At 37.1% G+C, this 14892-nt stretch overlaps 1 protein-coding gene across 1 annotated transcript in view; it reads right to left on the reverse strand.

Annotated features, from left to right (window-relative positions):
• The window catches only part of TINAG (tubulointerstitial nephritis antigen), a gene marked incomplete at its 5' end in the record, with an annotated part of 95827 nt that extends 82868 nt beyond the window's left edge, over positions 1 to 12959 (reverse strand). Inside the window, 3 exons of the mRNA XM_081246920.1 lie at positions 2288 to 2377; positions 3011 to 3074; positions 12608 to 12959. Of these exons, the coding sequence (XP_081103046.1) occupies positions 2288 to 2377; positions 3011 to 3074; positions 12608 to 12959 (506 nt within the window). The remainder of the gene's footprint in view (positions 1 to 2287; positions 2378 to 3010; positions 3075 to 12607) is intronic.
• Positions 12960 to 14892: the final 1933 nt, after the last annotated feature.

A 14892-nucleotide genomic window follows, 5' to 3' on the forward strand; every position in this document is an offset into this window, starting at 1 on the left:
TTTGTTCCACTAACTTGCTGATTATTATTTGTGCTACTAATTTGCCACTTATAACTGCCCTATCACTAGAAATCCTTTTACAGAGTTATGATATGTGGATTCCTCAGCTAGATTGTAAATTCCTCTAAGAAATTATTTATTTGTATCCTCAGCAGTGCCAAAAGGGAAACACATGTTTTGTTAATATTAATTGCATTACAACATAATACAGGGAATAAATAAGCACTGAAGTGGGCTATGCCGAAAGAATAAAGGTTTGTATCTAAATACTACCAAGATGACAGAAAGAAATGTTTTAAAGCAAAGGCTGTATATATTTGTATGTAGGCTATTTTAAAAAGCACTTAAAATAGACATTGAATGCTATAATATGACTCTGCTTTCATACATGAAAACAACTTGAACATCAGGAACAGTAAATATCTGAGAATTAGAACTTTCTTTTAATTTCAAGGACTTTCTACACTCCCTCCTGTTGTTCCCTGGTAAATAATTTTAGTTTTACTCCTTTTCTTCATACTTTGTCTCTTTTACTTAACTTTTTTCTTTGATCTGTGTATATTTTCTTTTGCTGCAATTTTACTTCACCTTTTTTTTTCAAGTCATCTATCTTTGCTACTAAAAGGCAAATCTCGTGCCTCTTAAATTGTCCTAGAGTACTCTCAAAATAAACAAATGATGGAAAGAAAATTCTTCCTCCCAAAGAAGGCAGCATTCCCAACAGATCTGTACTTTTATATGACTTTCTTTCCACATTGCTTTAGACTGCGGTTTCTCCTGGGTTCTGTGACAGTGGAAAGCTTGGCTGCTTATCTTGCCTTCTTGGAAGTGTGTGCTTGTTAGCTCAAGCATTTGAATCCTTTTAGGAACCTGATTCAGATAATCTCTCATGATGACACATACTCTTATGTCCTTTTAATGATTTAAATATCACTTAGCCATAGAAAATAATTGTTTTTCCCTAGAAATACTTGAAATGTCACCATATTATCACCTAAAATATTGTCAAAACACATACACACACACACAGAGGAGTTGAGAATGGTTTAAGAATATTAATATCAACAAATGTGACTTCCAAGTGTCTTTCGTGTCTTCCAAGCAAATACTCTGGGAGCCTCGAAAATTAGTGTCCCCACTGTCCTGGGAAACATATGTCTTAGGTGTAGCAAGAAGTGATATTTCTACGTTTAAAAAACGCATTTCAGGGGGCTTCCCTGGTGGCGCAGTGGTTGAGAGTCTGCCTGCCGATGCAAGGGACACGGGTTCGTGCCCCGGTCTGGGAAGATCCCACATGCCGTGGAGCGGCTGGGCCCGTGAGCCATGGCCACTGAGACTGCGCGTCCGGAGCCTGTGCTCCGCAACGGGAGAAGCCACAACAGTGAGAGGCCCGCGTAGCACAAAAAAAAAAAATGCATCTCAGGATGACTTCACTTTTATAGTTGCTTGACAATAGGTCTTCTCACGTGAAATCTTTTCCTGAAGGTGGAAAATGTTTTCGAGGGTGTATAGAGATTTGATCAGTGACAGTGGAGAAATCCTGAAGCAGAAAACAGCTGGCCCATCCTTTCTCCTTTCAGTTCACTAAAGAAAGCCAGTGTCAGCACCTACACCTAATTCCCTCTATGTAAGTGGAAAAGTGACTTAATTTATTAATCTATCAGAGAGCATCAAACAGTTATTTCCTTTAAGTGTCAATCAGCTCAAGCTTCCGTTTATTAGCGAAGTAAAATGGCTCAACCAGTGTTTTGACTCAACCGTGAGTGAAATTGACTAGATATCAGTCATGTCGATGATGCTGTCTAGATGGACTGGTCGTTTGGGGGATCATCGAGATAAAATACTGCTTTCCGAAGGTCGGAATCTACCCAGGTTAGATGAGCATATGATTGGCTGGGTCAGGGCAGCAGCGGAAGGAAAGATGATAAACATGAATGAACCTGTTTGCCTACTTCCTGATTTTGCCTGAATACTTATTTAAACTAAAGCTCCCCCTACTAGCCTCACTCACACCTTGACACTGCTCCTTCCTAAACAATTTAAGACCATGCTCTATATTTCCTCTTTGTGCATTTTAATGTTTAATCATTTAATGTTCACCTCTGTTCATTCCAATTTCACATGTCTTTCTACCACCCTCCCCATTTCTCACCCACACTTTTTTTTGTTTGTTTTTGAAAGAATGATCATTTTTAGAAGGAAATGATAGGAAATATATTGTTTGAAACCTGAGGGGTAATGGGGGTGGGGAGGCACCAAAAAGCCTAGAAAGCAAGATTTCTCTCACCCATAGTCTCCTTTATTGACATGTTCAATTAATCCTGGTTGAACAAGGCATACATGCTGGGAACATTTCCATTGTTGTCCTGAGCATGTGCTGTAAAGATACAAAAATTATGAAAGTGGCCTGGTCTTTAGGGAGTGTACTTATAAAATTAGTAACCAGAGTTGCACCTTGTTAAGGCATAAAATATATTTTTGACTACTGTTAACCATATGACCATTTAATTCTTGGCAAAAATAAATCACAACACATGCATTAGCTACCACTCAATATCTTCCACTTCAGGCAATTAATAAATGAAATGATCACAGAGTCATTGGAGTTTGAAAACATAAGACAATGGAGACAATAGATTCAACACATTTGTAATTGTAAATTTTCTGCAGGATAATCAATTTCAAGGCAGCTTTGTTTTATATATAGTTACTGTGTTCGAGAACACGTGATTTTCCTGTAGTATATCAGAATATTTAAGATTAAGAGGTTTGTGAAAGCAGGCAACTGTCACAAATACCAAACTCAAACGTTAAATGAAATATTCATGATTAGCTTTTAAACATTTATTAAAATTAAATATGCTTATAAAAAACTATGGGTATGTGATATCTTATGACTTATGATTCTATCTGTATTTAAATATATGCTTTGTTTCACAAATGTTCCTTTTATTTGAAGAAAACATACACAGACAGTAGAATTCAGTTCTGTGCCACTTAAATTCATTACCAGGAATTGCAGTTTTCTCTAATTACTGATCCTTCTTCATAACGTTGACCATCTCTGTGGCAACCTGTCAACATACCACATAAACAAATCAAAATTCTAAATTGAGTAATAAGTAAATTAAAATTGTATTTAGTTTTTTTAAATATGCAAAAAAATTTGGTGCCCATCTGAAGGAAATCCATATAAGGTTTGTGTCAAGGTTTGTATATCGAATTCTTATGGGCTTGTTCCATAAGCTTCTATCTTTACATTGTGTATTTGTTTCAACTGAGAGGATTTGTAAAGCATAAAAACTAGATTACTGAGGTATTAATCACTAAACGCACTCAAAAAAAAATAATTAATGTATTAAAGTAGGTAAGCAGTAAAACAGTGTTTGAATTAATCTATGGCATTTCTTATCTTAAAAATCTAATCAACTCTCATATGTAAATATGATTAATACATATGCTTAGAGGAAGGAGCTCAAAGTGTTGGACCAAAATATAATGCTATTTCAGTGAATTCACCTTACAAAGATAAACTCTATTTTTTCTTCAAAATTTAGATGAGGAGAAAAATTTATACAGTTGTAGTCCTTTGTGTTTCAAGTCCAAATGTTTCTCAACCATTAACCAAAACTCGTTGCTATTTTACCAAACTCTATAAACTACTTCAAAGAGATGAATGGTGAATTATCATTATATGAAAACCAATCAGTAAGTTATGGTGAAAATAATACCCTGGCTACAAATTAAATCCCTTTTGAAAATATAACTTACACAAATTTAAGTTCATGCTTAATTAGCAAAAGTAGCAAAATTTGCTCCTTTGTCATGTGAAAACTTTTTTGACGGAGACATGTCACTGATAGATCACAACAATGGCCCCTAGTTAAATAAAATGAATTCTAACTTCTTTTTCATACAATCATAGGAGGAAATCTACATGTTTAGAAAGCATTCCAAGGGACCTGGCTTAACCACCAGCCACAATGTCACAAAAGCCACTTACAAATTAGCTATCCTCCAATTTTTCCAAAAATTGTTTCACAGGAAATATTTTACAACTGCCCTTCTTCAGCATGCACTGTGTTCTCACAGTTCAATCTTTTGCTTAATAAATCTAAAAATTTCCTTGTATTTGCATCTATCCACCTCTTTTCCATGGATTTTCGGCATTCCACTCTCACGAGAAGAGAAAAGGAAACTACCTCTCTCCTGGACCAAAGGGGAGGGGAAAGATTTAATTTTAAATCATGTTCAGAGTTTTAATTATTACCCAGGATTAAACACTTTTTGTAAATGAATTTCTATGTTTGTAACTTACAAAGACCCCGGAATTTTTACTACCTAGGAAAGCAACAGAAAATTCATGCAACAATTCAAGTTTTATTCAAAATCAAGGGAAGTACTTCCTTGACTAGTTCTAAAGGAGAGGAGGGGCAAAATCAAAGCTAATTTTTAAAAATTTATACTGAAGTATAGTTGATTTACAATGTTGGGTTAATTTCTGCTGTACAGCAAAGTGATTCAGTTATACATATATATGTTCTCAAACCTGGCTCCTAATCAAAACCAATGAATGTTGCTTGTCCAGCATACCAGTTATATAGATAAAAGCATAAGAAATCACAAAGGTCCTAAGGAAAAAAAGGCTGTCCCTTCTCTAACTTGTACCCCAGCTATTAATTTTGAAGTAAAGAGAATGTTATCACTGTGCCCCCCCGCCAAGATCATTAGTACTAGGTCTAGTGTTAGCAAAAGTTCCATTTCTTGGTCTTCCCTCCTTAATATCAAGTCAGAGCTGACTATAAGAAACAACGTTCGCTGTAATCTCAACTTGAGAGTTGGCCTCTTGGACAAAAACCGTAATCTGTTCATCTGAGTCTGGCCAAGGTGCTAACAAAGCATCAACTTCTACACAATACAGAAACACAGCCCACTCCCTTCCTCCACTCTTCCCAACTCCAGTGTATCCCTCATCCCCTGAACAGCATTTAGAGAGATCTTTTAAAATCTACATTGTGTCACTCCTTGCTTAAAATCCTCAAGTTATTCCCCATCAAATTTAAAATAAAACCAAACTTCTTACAATGACCTATAAGACCTTATCCAAAATCTCTCTTCCATAACCTTTGTCCTCATCACTCCTGTTGTGCTGGCTAAAGGGTTTCCATAATACTGATGAGGATGGAGAGAAGTGGATGAACATAATTTGGAGGCAAAGCAAATGGGACTAGCTCTTGGATTGAGTTTGGAGAATGAGGAAAAAGAGGAATCAAGGGTGTCTCACTAGGATTTTGGCCTGAGCCATAGAGAGGCAGTGAAGCTAATATTGAAATAAGGAACAGGCTTATGGCAAGAAATCAAGAGTTCTGTTTTGCATATTTTAGATTTAGATTAAGCCTAGGTTAGTCATCCTAATGGAGAATATCAAGTAGAGTAGTAATGGAAATTCAGAGTTAAGTCATGACTGGAGCATGAATTTGAGAGCCAGCAACATACATATCTTTAAAGCCTTGAGACTACATAAGAGGCTGCTTGAGAGAGGGTTTGTAGGTAAGAGAAAGATGTCCAGGACTGAGCTCAAACTCTGTAGCTAACAGACATTCAGAAGAGGAAACAGGGAAGGAGTGACCCATGAGGAAGAAGGGAATTCAGGTGAAGGTAGAGTCTTGAAAACTAAGAGAAGAAAGAATTCCATACAAGCAAAAGTGGTCACCTACACAGAGTACGACTGAGGGATCAAGAAAAGAACTGACATTTTAATATTGCATTTGGAAACATAAAAGTCTTCAATAACCCTCCCAGGACAGAGCTCGGTAAAGTATCAGGAAACAAGGTCTTGTAGGAATGAGCTGATGAGAGACTTGGAAGTCAGGAAGTGAAATGTTTCCTTCAGATATTTTTGCCATTAAAGGAAAGAAGGAAGTGGGATAATAGTTGGTTAAGGACATGGAGTTGAGGGAGGGATTTTTCAAAGTTGGGAGTTACAACTACCTACTAACCTCCTGCAAGAGAATATCTTGTAAATGATGTTTGCTCACTTTCTTAGTTAGTTCCTTGAGTAAAGTTCCTAGAAGTGGAAATTCTGGGTCCAAATTGATGTTTGGACATCTTTAAGGCATTTAATTCACATTGTCATTTTTTTTTCTTTTCAGAATGATTTTACCAATTTACATTCACCAGCAGTTGAGTGAATGAGTTTTTCTGTGTCACCCTAATGCATAGACTGTAACTTTGGTTCCCATGTTAGGTACCACTTCATCATGGGAACAGAGTTAGGGTTAGAAATTAACCTTTGATATTGTCTAGCTCCATCTCCCAAGCAATGCCTGAATCCTCTTTTGGATTCTACTAGTTTTAAATGAAAAATATTTCTTTTATAATGTTAATTTGAGAACATGATTGACGTTTATAGGTAGCAGAAAAATTGGGGGAGTTAAAAAAAACATTTTTGTAAATCAATAGTCTTGTAAATTGATTGATCCAGGGGAGAAAGGGAGAAACGATGTTTTAGGAAAGAAAGAGGGAGAGGAGAGAGGAAAGAAAAGGAGAGAAAAGGAGGAAGGGAGGGACAATTGTAAGGGTGGAGATTTTGAAAAGATAAGAGACAGTGGGAATAAAGACACACACCTACTAGAGAATGAACTTGAGGATATAGGGAGGGGGAGGGGGAAGGGTAAGCTGTGACAAAGTGAGAGAGTGGCATGGACATATATACACTACCAAATGTAAAATAGATAGCTAGTGGGAAGCAGCCGCAGAGCACAGGGAGATCAGCTCTGTGCTTTGTGACCACCTAGAGGGGTGGGATATGGAGGGTGGGAGGGAGGGAGATGCAAGAGGGAAGAGATATGGGAACATATGTATATGTATAACTGATTCACTTTGTTATAAAGTAGAAACTAACGCACCATTGTAAAGCAATTATACTCCAATAAAGATGTTAAAAGAAAAAAAAAAAAAGAGTAAGGAAGGAGACATGAGCCAAGAAATTCAGACAGCCTCTAGAAACTGGAAAAGGCAAGGAGAGGGATTCTCCCCTAGACCTTCCAGAAGGAATGCAGCCCTGCTGATAACTTGACTTTCTTCCAGTGAGACCCATTTCAAACTTCTAGCTTCCAGAACTGTAAAATAATTATTTTGTGTTGTGATAATTCGTCATAGCAATAGGAAACTAATACAGTGTCCATAAGTCATTTGAATAAATGATATATTCACACACACACACACACACACACACACACACACACACAAAAGACACAGTGGGATTTAGAGCTCAAGAGAAGGAATCTACTCCATGGAAACAGTAACCAATATGGGTGTACTTTGAAAATTATGATGATGGAGAGATGAGAAAATTCCTGGTGGCTTTATTTCCTCAAGGAAAAATGTATAAAGTACTTCAGAGTGAGTTAATCAAACTGATTACACCTTGACATAGATGATAGATAGATAGATAGATAGATAGATAGATAGATAGATAGATAGATGATAGTAATGGTTGTTGAAATTAAAGGAGTTTTGCAACTTTAACAGCCATTAATACAAAAATGAGGCAAATCAGATATGTGGAAAGTGAAATCCGTCTTTTGATTTGAGAAAATATGACAATATGATATAACTTATTTTAAAATAACTTCATTATAAAGTGTTCTAATAAATGTGCTGGTCTCAATGTCACTTCAGGGAAGGCAATTGCCTGCTCTAATCAGGAGTCTGCATCGTAGGGGCGGTCAGTAGCACTGATCCTGAAAGGCCAGACTCCAGGTAAGCTGCTACAAGGGGTTACATTATCCATCTTTTAATGAACACTAGAGTAGCAGTATGATGGGTATCAGAAATGGGCTTTCACTGGCAAAATTAGTGGCTTGTTAATCAGCATAATGGATATAAGTAATCAGCTCTTATCAGTTAAATTAACAGCAATAAATTGATGTAGATTAGCTAAAACACTTAAAAATCACATCCCACTCTCACACTCCACAGTTTTTATGTATCTCTTAAGGTCAAAAGCCTTCACTCTTAGACCTGATGCCCTAGGATGGATCTCTACAAGGTCCTGTGTCCAGCCACTGGGTAAGAGGATTTATCATAACCTGACACCCTCTGTAATATTATCACATGGGAAAATTCCAGTAAATTTTTCAAGCAAGGTAGATGAGGGAACATCTAACAGGATGGGTACCTGAGACTTCATGGAGCTTAAGAAGTTTATGGATTAGTGTATATTTCCTTACCAGTGTATATTTTTGTAACAGTATGCATGGCAGGATTCAGACTGTGATTTCTCTTCATTGTAATATGGTTAAGGAGGTCATGAAAGGATAAATAATCCTCATTCAATTCAAATGTGTCGGTGGTATACATCCATTTTTTACCAATGTGAGCATAAGAGTTGTGTGTAATCAAATTAGCTTAGGTCTGCTCACAGCACATGGTCCACTAGACTCTTTTCTTAAGATCTACTACACCAAGAGATTCTGTCTGGAAAAAGCACTCTGGTTCTGTTTCAAACTCTATCACTTGTTTTCTGTATCTGACATTTGAAATCCTCCAATGACTGGAAGTAACCAGCAGAGATGAGACAAAACCCAGAAGGAAGATGTTTAGTCATATGTCCAAACCAATTTACACAAAAGGTACATATTTATTTATTTATTTATTGACATATTTATTTATTTATTTATTTATTTTATTTTATTTGCGTTACGCGGGCCTCTCACTGTTGTGGCCTCTCCCATTGCGGGGCACAGGCTCCGGACGCGCAGGCTCAGCGTCCATGGCTCATGGGCCCAGCCATTCCGCGGCATGTGGGATCTTCCCAGACCAGGGCACGAACCCATGTCCCCTGTATTGGCAGGTGGACTCTCAACCACTGCACCACCAGGGAAGCCCCATATTTATATTTTTAAACCTTAAGATAATATACATAGTTTTAAGTCCCAGGTTGAAAAAGAAATGCAATATAAGAGACTAGACAATAACATGTAACTAGATACTTGAAAAATATTTAATAAATCAGTGAATGAACTAGACAATACCATGTAAGTAGATAACTGAAAAACATTTAATAAATCAGTGAATAACTGAAAAATATTTAACAAATCAGTGATGCTTTACTAGCATCTCAGAGGAAAGTCTCTTTATATGGCAAAAAAATTAGTATATCATTTTCTATTTATTTTAGTTAATTTTGTACAATTTTTAAATATTGTGCAGTGCTATTTTCTTTTAACCAGCTACTTTCATAAGGAAGATAAAACAAAAGAAAAAAATCACCTTCATGAGTGCAAATATAGTTTACTGTGAACATTTACTACTAAATAAACTGATGAATTGCTTCCCTCCATCATGAATGGAATAAAAACTATGCTGGGAACATAAGTTCTACCTAAAACATTTCCCTAAATTAAAGTCTTAGAAAATCCTAGCTTTCAAGCAAAAATGGACATTGAAGAAGCAGCAATTTCTTTTCCAAATGAGTTACATGATTCAAATAAGAAAAGCTCAAATACGTTTTAGCACATCAAAAGCACCACAGCTGATCCATAATATTTATCCTCAACTTCCAGGAAGCTGACCCTATTCGTACTTAACATCTCTCAATGAGTTCTCATAACAGGACAAAATCCTAAACTCTTGATGTGGCCTATAAATCCTGGCAAAATCTGACCTCTACTCACTTCTCAAACCACATCTTATGTCACCCCCAACCCTCCACTGATCATGACTCTCCAGAAGTGGTGGCCTCCATCCAATTCCTGGGCAGCACCAAGCTCCTGGCTCCCAGATCCCTTTCTGTTGGCCCTTCTTCAGGTCACCTCACTCCTAACTCCTCAAGTCTCCCACCCAAGCTAATGTTATGCATTATTTTATATGTTAATGTTATATTCTGGTATACTTTCTGACCGCACTCTAAGCGTTTCCTTCAGAGAATCTAACACAATTTGCAATTGTGCAGTGAATTTGTTAAATATCTTATAACCCCCACATATAACTTGACTGTTACTTCCATGAGGATAATATCTTGTCTTTTTTCTTCCCCATGGTGTGCCCAGCAAAAGCACAATGACTGGCATGGTGGAGGTAGTCAATTAATTTTTTTTTTGATGAATGGTTAGGGCTGTCATTTCTAAGAGACTATCTGCCACTTTTTAGGGTGAAATAAATGTTTGCTGAACTGTTTACTGGTAAAGACAAAGGCCCGGCATTAATTTATTTTTTATTGAAATTAGTTGATTTACAATGTTGTGTTAATTTCTGCTGTGCAGCATAGTGATTCAGTTATACATATATATATATATATATATATATATATATATATATATTCTTTTTCATATTCTTTTCCATATGGTTTATCACAGGACAATGAATATAATTTCCTGTACTATACAGTAGGACCTTGTTTATCCACCCTATACCTAAAAGCTTATAATACGTGTGTGTTTTAAGGAGTACTTCCTCAATTTTACAAACAAGATGACATTACTGAGAATGAAGGCAACAGTCAGCATCTGGATCTTGCTAGAAGGATACCAAATCCTAGCTTATCCTATGTTATCTTCTAATTGTAATCTCCACTCACTATCACCCATTTACAGTCATGTGACGTAGCTCCGAGGAAACCTGCACTGCTGCCTGTATAAATGGAGCAATAGAATTTTATTTTGTGTTTTTGGCAAATTTTGGATATATCGATTGCTCAGATTCTATAGCCATTTTACTAAAATTAGACCAATACAGGAAATACCACCATTCTCCTTATGAATTATTTGTATTTATTCACTCAGTCTTAGACTTTTAAAACTACCCTATATGGAGCACTCTTTTGTTTTTAATAGTTTAAAACCCAAGATTGGCAAAATGAAACAAAACAAAAACACACATGGTGACTCTATTTGGTATTATTTAGGCAGAGAGGGTGGCCAGCTTTATTTTGCTTTGCACTGGTCTAAATGACATTGCTATAACATAGGTTCTAATGCTACGAGGTCCAATAGTCTCATGAAATAGTAAGTAAACTGCTACATAAATCTGCAGAGGATCAGGCTTGTGAACTTGATGAGATTCTCTAAGAGGTTACACTCAAAAAAGTGTGAGTAAGATAAACAAATGGGACCTAATGAAACTTCAAAGCTTTGGCACAGCAAAGGAAACCATAAACAAGACCAAAAGACAACCCTCAGAATGGGAGAAAATATTTGCAAATGAAACAACTGACAAAGGATTAATCTCCAAAATTTATAAACAGCTCATGCAGCTCAAGAGCAAAAAAACAAACAACCCAATCCAAAAATGGGCAGAATACTTCAATAGGCATTTCTCCAAAGAAGATATACAGACTGCCAACAAACACATGAAAGAATGTTCAACATCATAAATCATTAGAGAAATGCAAATCAAAACTACAATGAGATATCATCTCACACCAGTCAGAATGGCCATCATCAAGAAATCTAGAAACAATAAATGCTGGAGAGGGTGTGGAGAAAAGGGAACACTCTTGCACTGCTGGTGGGAATGTGAATTGGTACAGCCACTATGGAGAACAGTATGGAGGTTCCTTAAAAAACTAAAAATAGCACTACCATATGATCCAGCAATCCCACTACTAGGCATATACCCTGAGGAAACCATAATTCAAAAAGAGACATCTACCAAAATGTTCATTGCAGCTCTATTCACAATAGCCCGGAGCTGGAAACAACCTATGTGTCCATCATCGGATGAATGGATAAAGAAGATGTGGCACATATATACAATGGAATATTACTCAGCCATAAAAAGAAACGAAACTGAGCTATTTGTAATGAGGTGGATAGACCTAGAGTCTGTCATACAGAGTGAAGTAAGTCAGAAAGAGAAAGACAAATACCGTATGCTAACACATATATATGGAATTTAAAAAAAAATATCATGAAGAACCTAGGGGTAAAACGGGAATAAAGACACAGACCTACTTGAGAATGGACTTGAGGATATGGGGAGGGGGAAGGGTAAGCTGTGACAAAACGAAAGAGAGGCATGGACATATATACACTACCAAACATAAGGTAGATAGATAGTGGGAAGCAGCCGCAGAGCACAGGGAGATCAGCTCGGTGCTTTGTGACCACCTGGAGGGGTGGGATGGGGAGGGTGGGAGGGAGGGAGATGCATGAGGGAAAGGATGTGGGAACAGATGTATATGTATGACTGATTCACTTTGTTATAAAGCAGAAACTAATAAAAAAATTTTAAAAAAAGTGTGAGCGATTTTTTTCTTGTCAATACATTTTACAAAAAAAGAAATAAAGAATTTTAAGTAACTTTTATATAAGTTGAGTGAGTATTCAAAACAGAATCTAGACCAGCCTTCGTGGCTGTCACAGCAGAACTTTCCTGAAGGCACTAGTCTGATGTGTGTACCCGGCATCTAAACCAAAGCACATTAACAATCCTAAGAAATTTATTCTGGTGGTCGAAATATTCATTTTTCATTTCAACTTAAGAAAGGAAGGGAGGAAGGAAGGGAGGGAGGGAGGGAGGAAAGAGAAAGAGAAAGAAAAAGAAAGTTGGACAGATCTTGTTATGAACTAGAATAATTCTTGAACACATTCCCAAAGCCTACCTTCTGGATACCAAGGCTTTGTGTGAGGAGGCCATTCCTTTTCACGGCAAAATGACTTGTAATCAGGACAGCAATCAGAATTCTCCCTTTCACAGAATTTATCACAGTAACAGAGTGCATTTGTCTCATAGAACTGAGTCACACAGGCATCATCTCTGTCTTCACAACAACCAAAACTTCTACAGTGTTGCCCTTTGAAAATGGCTCTTTTGAATCGAGTACCCTCCAAAATGGTGTGATTCCAAGTGAAATTAGCTCCTGGGTCCACTTCTCTTTGAGATAAATACTGTCTCTCCATCCAAATTTCTGTGGTGAGATAAGCAAGGATTAAAATCTTATATCCAGTCCACATTCTCCAGATGTCAGGTGTGACTCCCACTTGCTATTATATCCAATAACCTTGGCCTTGGGGCTTCTCCTTGGAGTCTGAATTCTAATCATCAAGACAACTCAGCCTGAATCCTGAAACTGATCCTTTACTTGAACTGAGTGTATTTCTTGTAGTTAAACATTAATCAAGAATGTCAATGTTTGCTCAAGATAAGGTAAGTGTTAGAAATAGACCATTTTCATTCCTCCAACGTTTAAATTTTATATTTAATATAATGGGAAAAATGTCCATCACCATAAAAATAAATACCTAAAAATCTTACATATAGATGACATATTGAATATTGCTTGCTTCCAAAATAATCTAGATTCTTAAATCAAAAACCTCTCTGGAATACACATGGCCCAAATTATGGCTGTAATAACTATTGGCAAGGTGTAGGGAATTCAAAAGTCAAAAACAATTTTTCATCACCTACGTACACCGCAACTAAAATCCAGTCTGTCCTGAGGTTGTCTGCTAGGATCTGTCATAACAATAACACACGTCCAGTCACACACTGGCTTGATTTTCCATGTGTATCCCAGTCACCTACCAGAAGCATTTTGATTTCGAGGCTTAGTGGAGCCTAATTCAGCTAGAAATTCCCTGATGGTGACCTTAGTTTTCTTTACCTGAATCTCTACTTGACATCAGTGCAGGAATCTGCAGTACCTGAAAGGCAGTTTATAGTCAAGAAAAGTCAATCCTGTGTGCTAAAGAGCTTAGGAGGGGGGAGTGGGTAGGGGGTGTTTGTGAAGGAAACTCAAATGTCAAAATGTCTTTCATGTTTCTGTAAAGCTGTGCAGTTTGCTATACCGTATTTATTCATTAACTATAATAACTCCCTTTGGATTGGGGATAAATAACTAGCAGATGATGATTCAGCAAGACTGGTCAGGTTGCCTAGAGGAAAGGACTTGTCTTGATGATCAGAAAACCTGGACTCTTGTCCCTGAGCTTACTGCTGAATTGGCTGTATGATCTTGGGCTCACAATTTTCTTTTCTGGTCCTCAGTTATTTTCCTATAAAATGAGTGTCTTCCTCTCCAAGGTTAATCCATATTGCCAACCATTCAAACTTGTTGCCCGACTTTGCTCTGTAAATTATTTGACTCACACTTTTATCTTCATTGTTTCCCTTTCTTCTGGCACCTTCCTCTCAGGCTATAAACCAGTGCAAGTCTCTTTATCTTTTGTTGTTTTACTTTTACATCATCATGGTGTCAATTTCCATAATCTCACTGTCTCTCCAATCCCAAAACTGCTGGCTCCACTTCCTTGCCACCAGCTGAGTCACTAAACTACTGCAAAGTACTCTCTCCAGTCCCACCGACCATCGCTAACATCGATTCCCATTGACCTGTGTCCATCTCGATCACACCTGAACCTTTTACAGCATTTAACCCTATGTAGTGAACTAGTCAAGAACAGGAGCCAAAGAGTTAGACTAATGAAGTTCAAATCCTAGTTTCACCACTGACTAGCAGCACGTCTTTGAGAAAGTGGCTTAGTCTCTCTATACTTTAATTTCATCGTCTGCAACATTTAGATAACAATATTTATTTTCATATCAGGTAGGTGGGAAACTTAAATTAGATAATACATAAAGTACTTAGCACATCATTCATGCTCAATAAATGTTAGTTATCATTCAAAAGTACAATCTCCAACTAAAAACTCTTTCCTCCTTTTAATCCGACGCTTTCCTGCTCTCCTGCTTCATGTACCATTTTTCATAAGGCTCACAATTTATCTGCTTACTCTTGGACTCACTTCCTTCTCTTCTCTGTGGTCATTTAAAGTGTTCTCATCAATATCCTCAATCCTTTCCTTCTCTGGTCCTCACATATCATCTTTCCTCAAAACACCCAGCATTGAATCAACCTAAAAGCCATGGGTTACAAGACTCTGT

Source organism: Mesoplodon bidens, assembly GCF_964165515.1.
Source record: "Mesoplodon bidens genome assembly, chromosome: 10".
Taxonomy (NCBI): Eukaryota; Metazoa; Chordata; class Mammalia; order Artiodactyla; family Ziphiidae; genus Mesoplodon; species Mesoplodon bidens.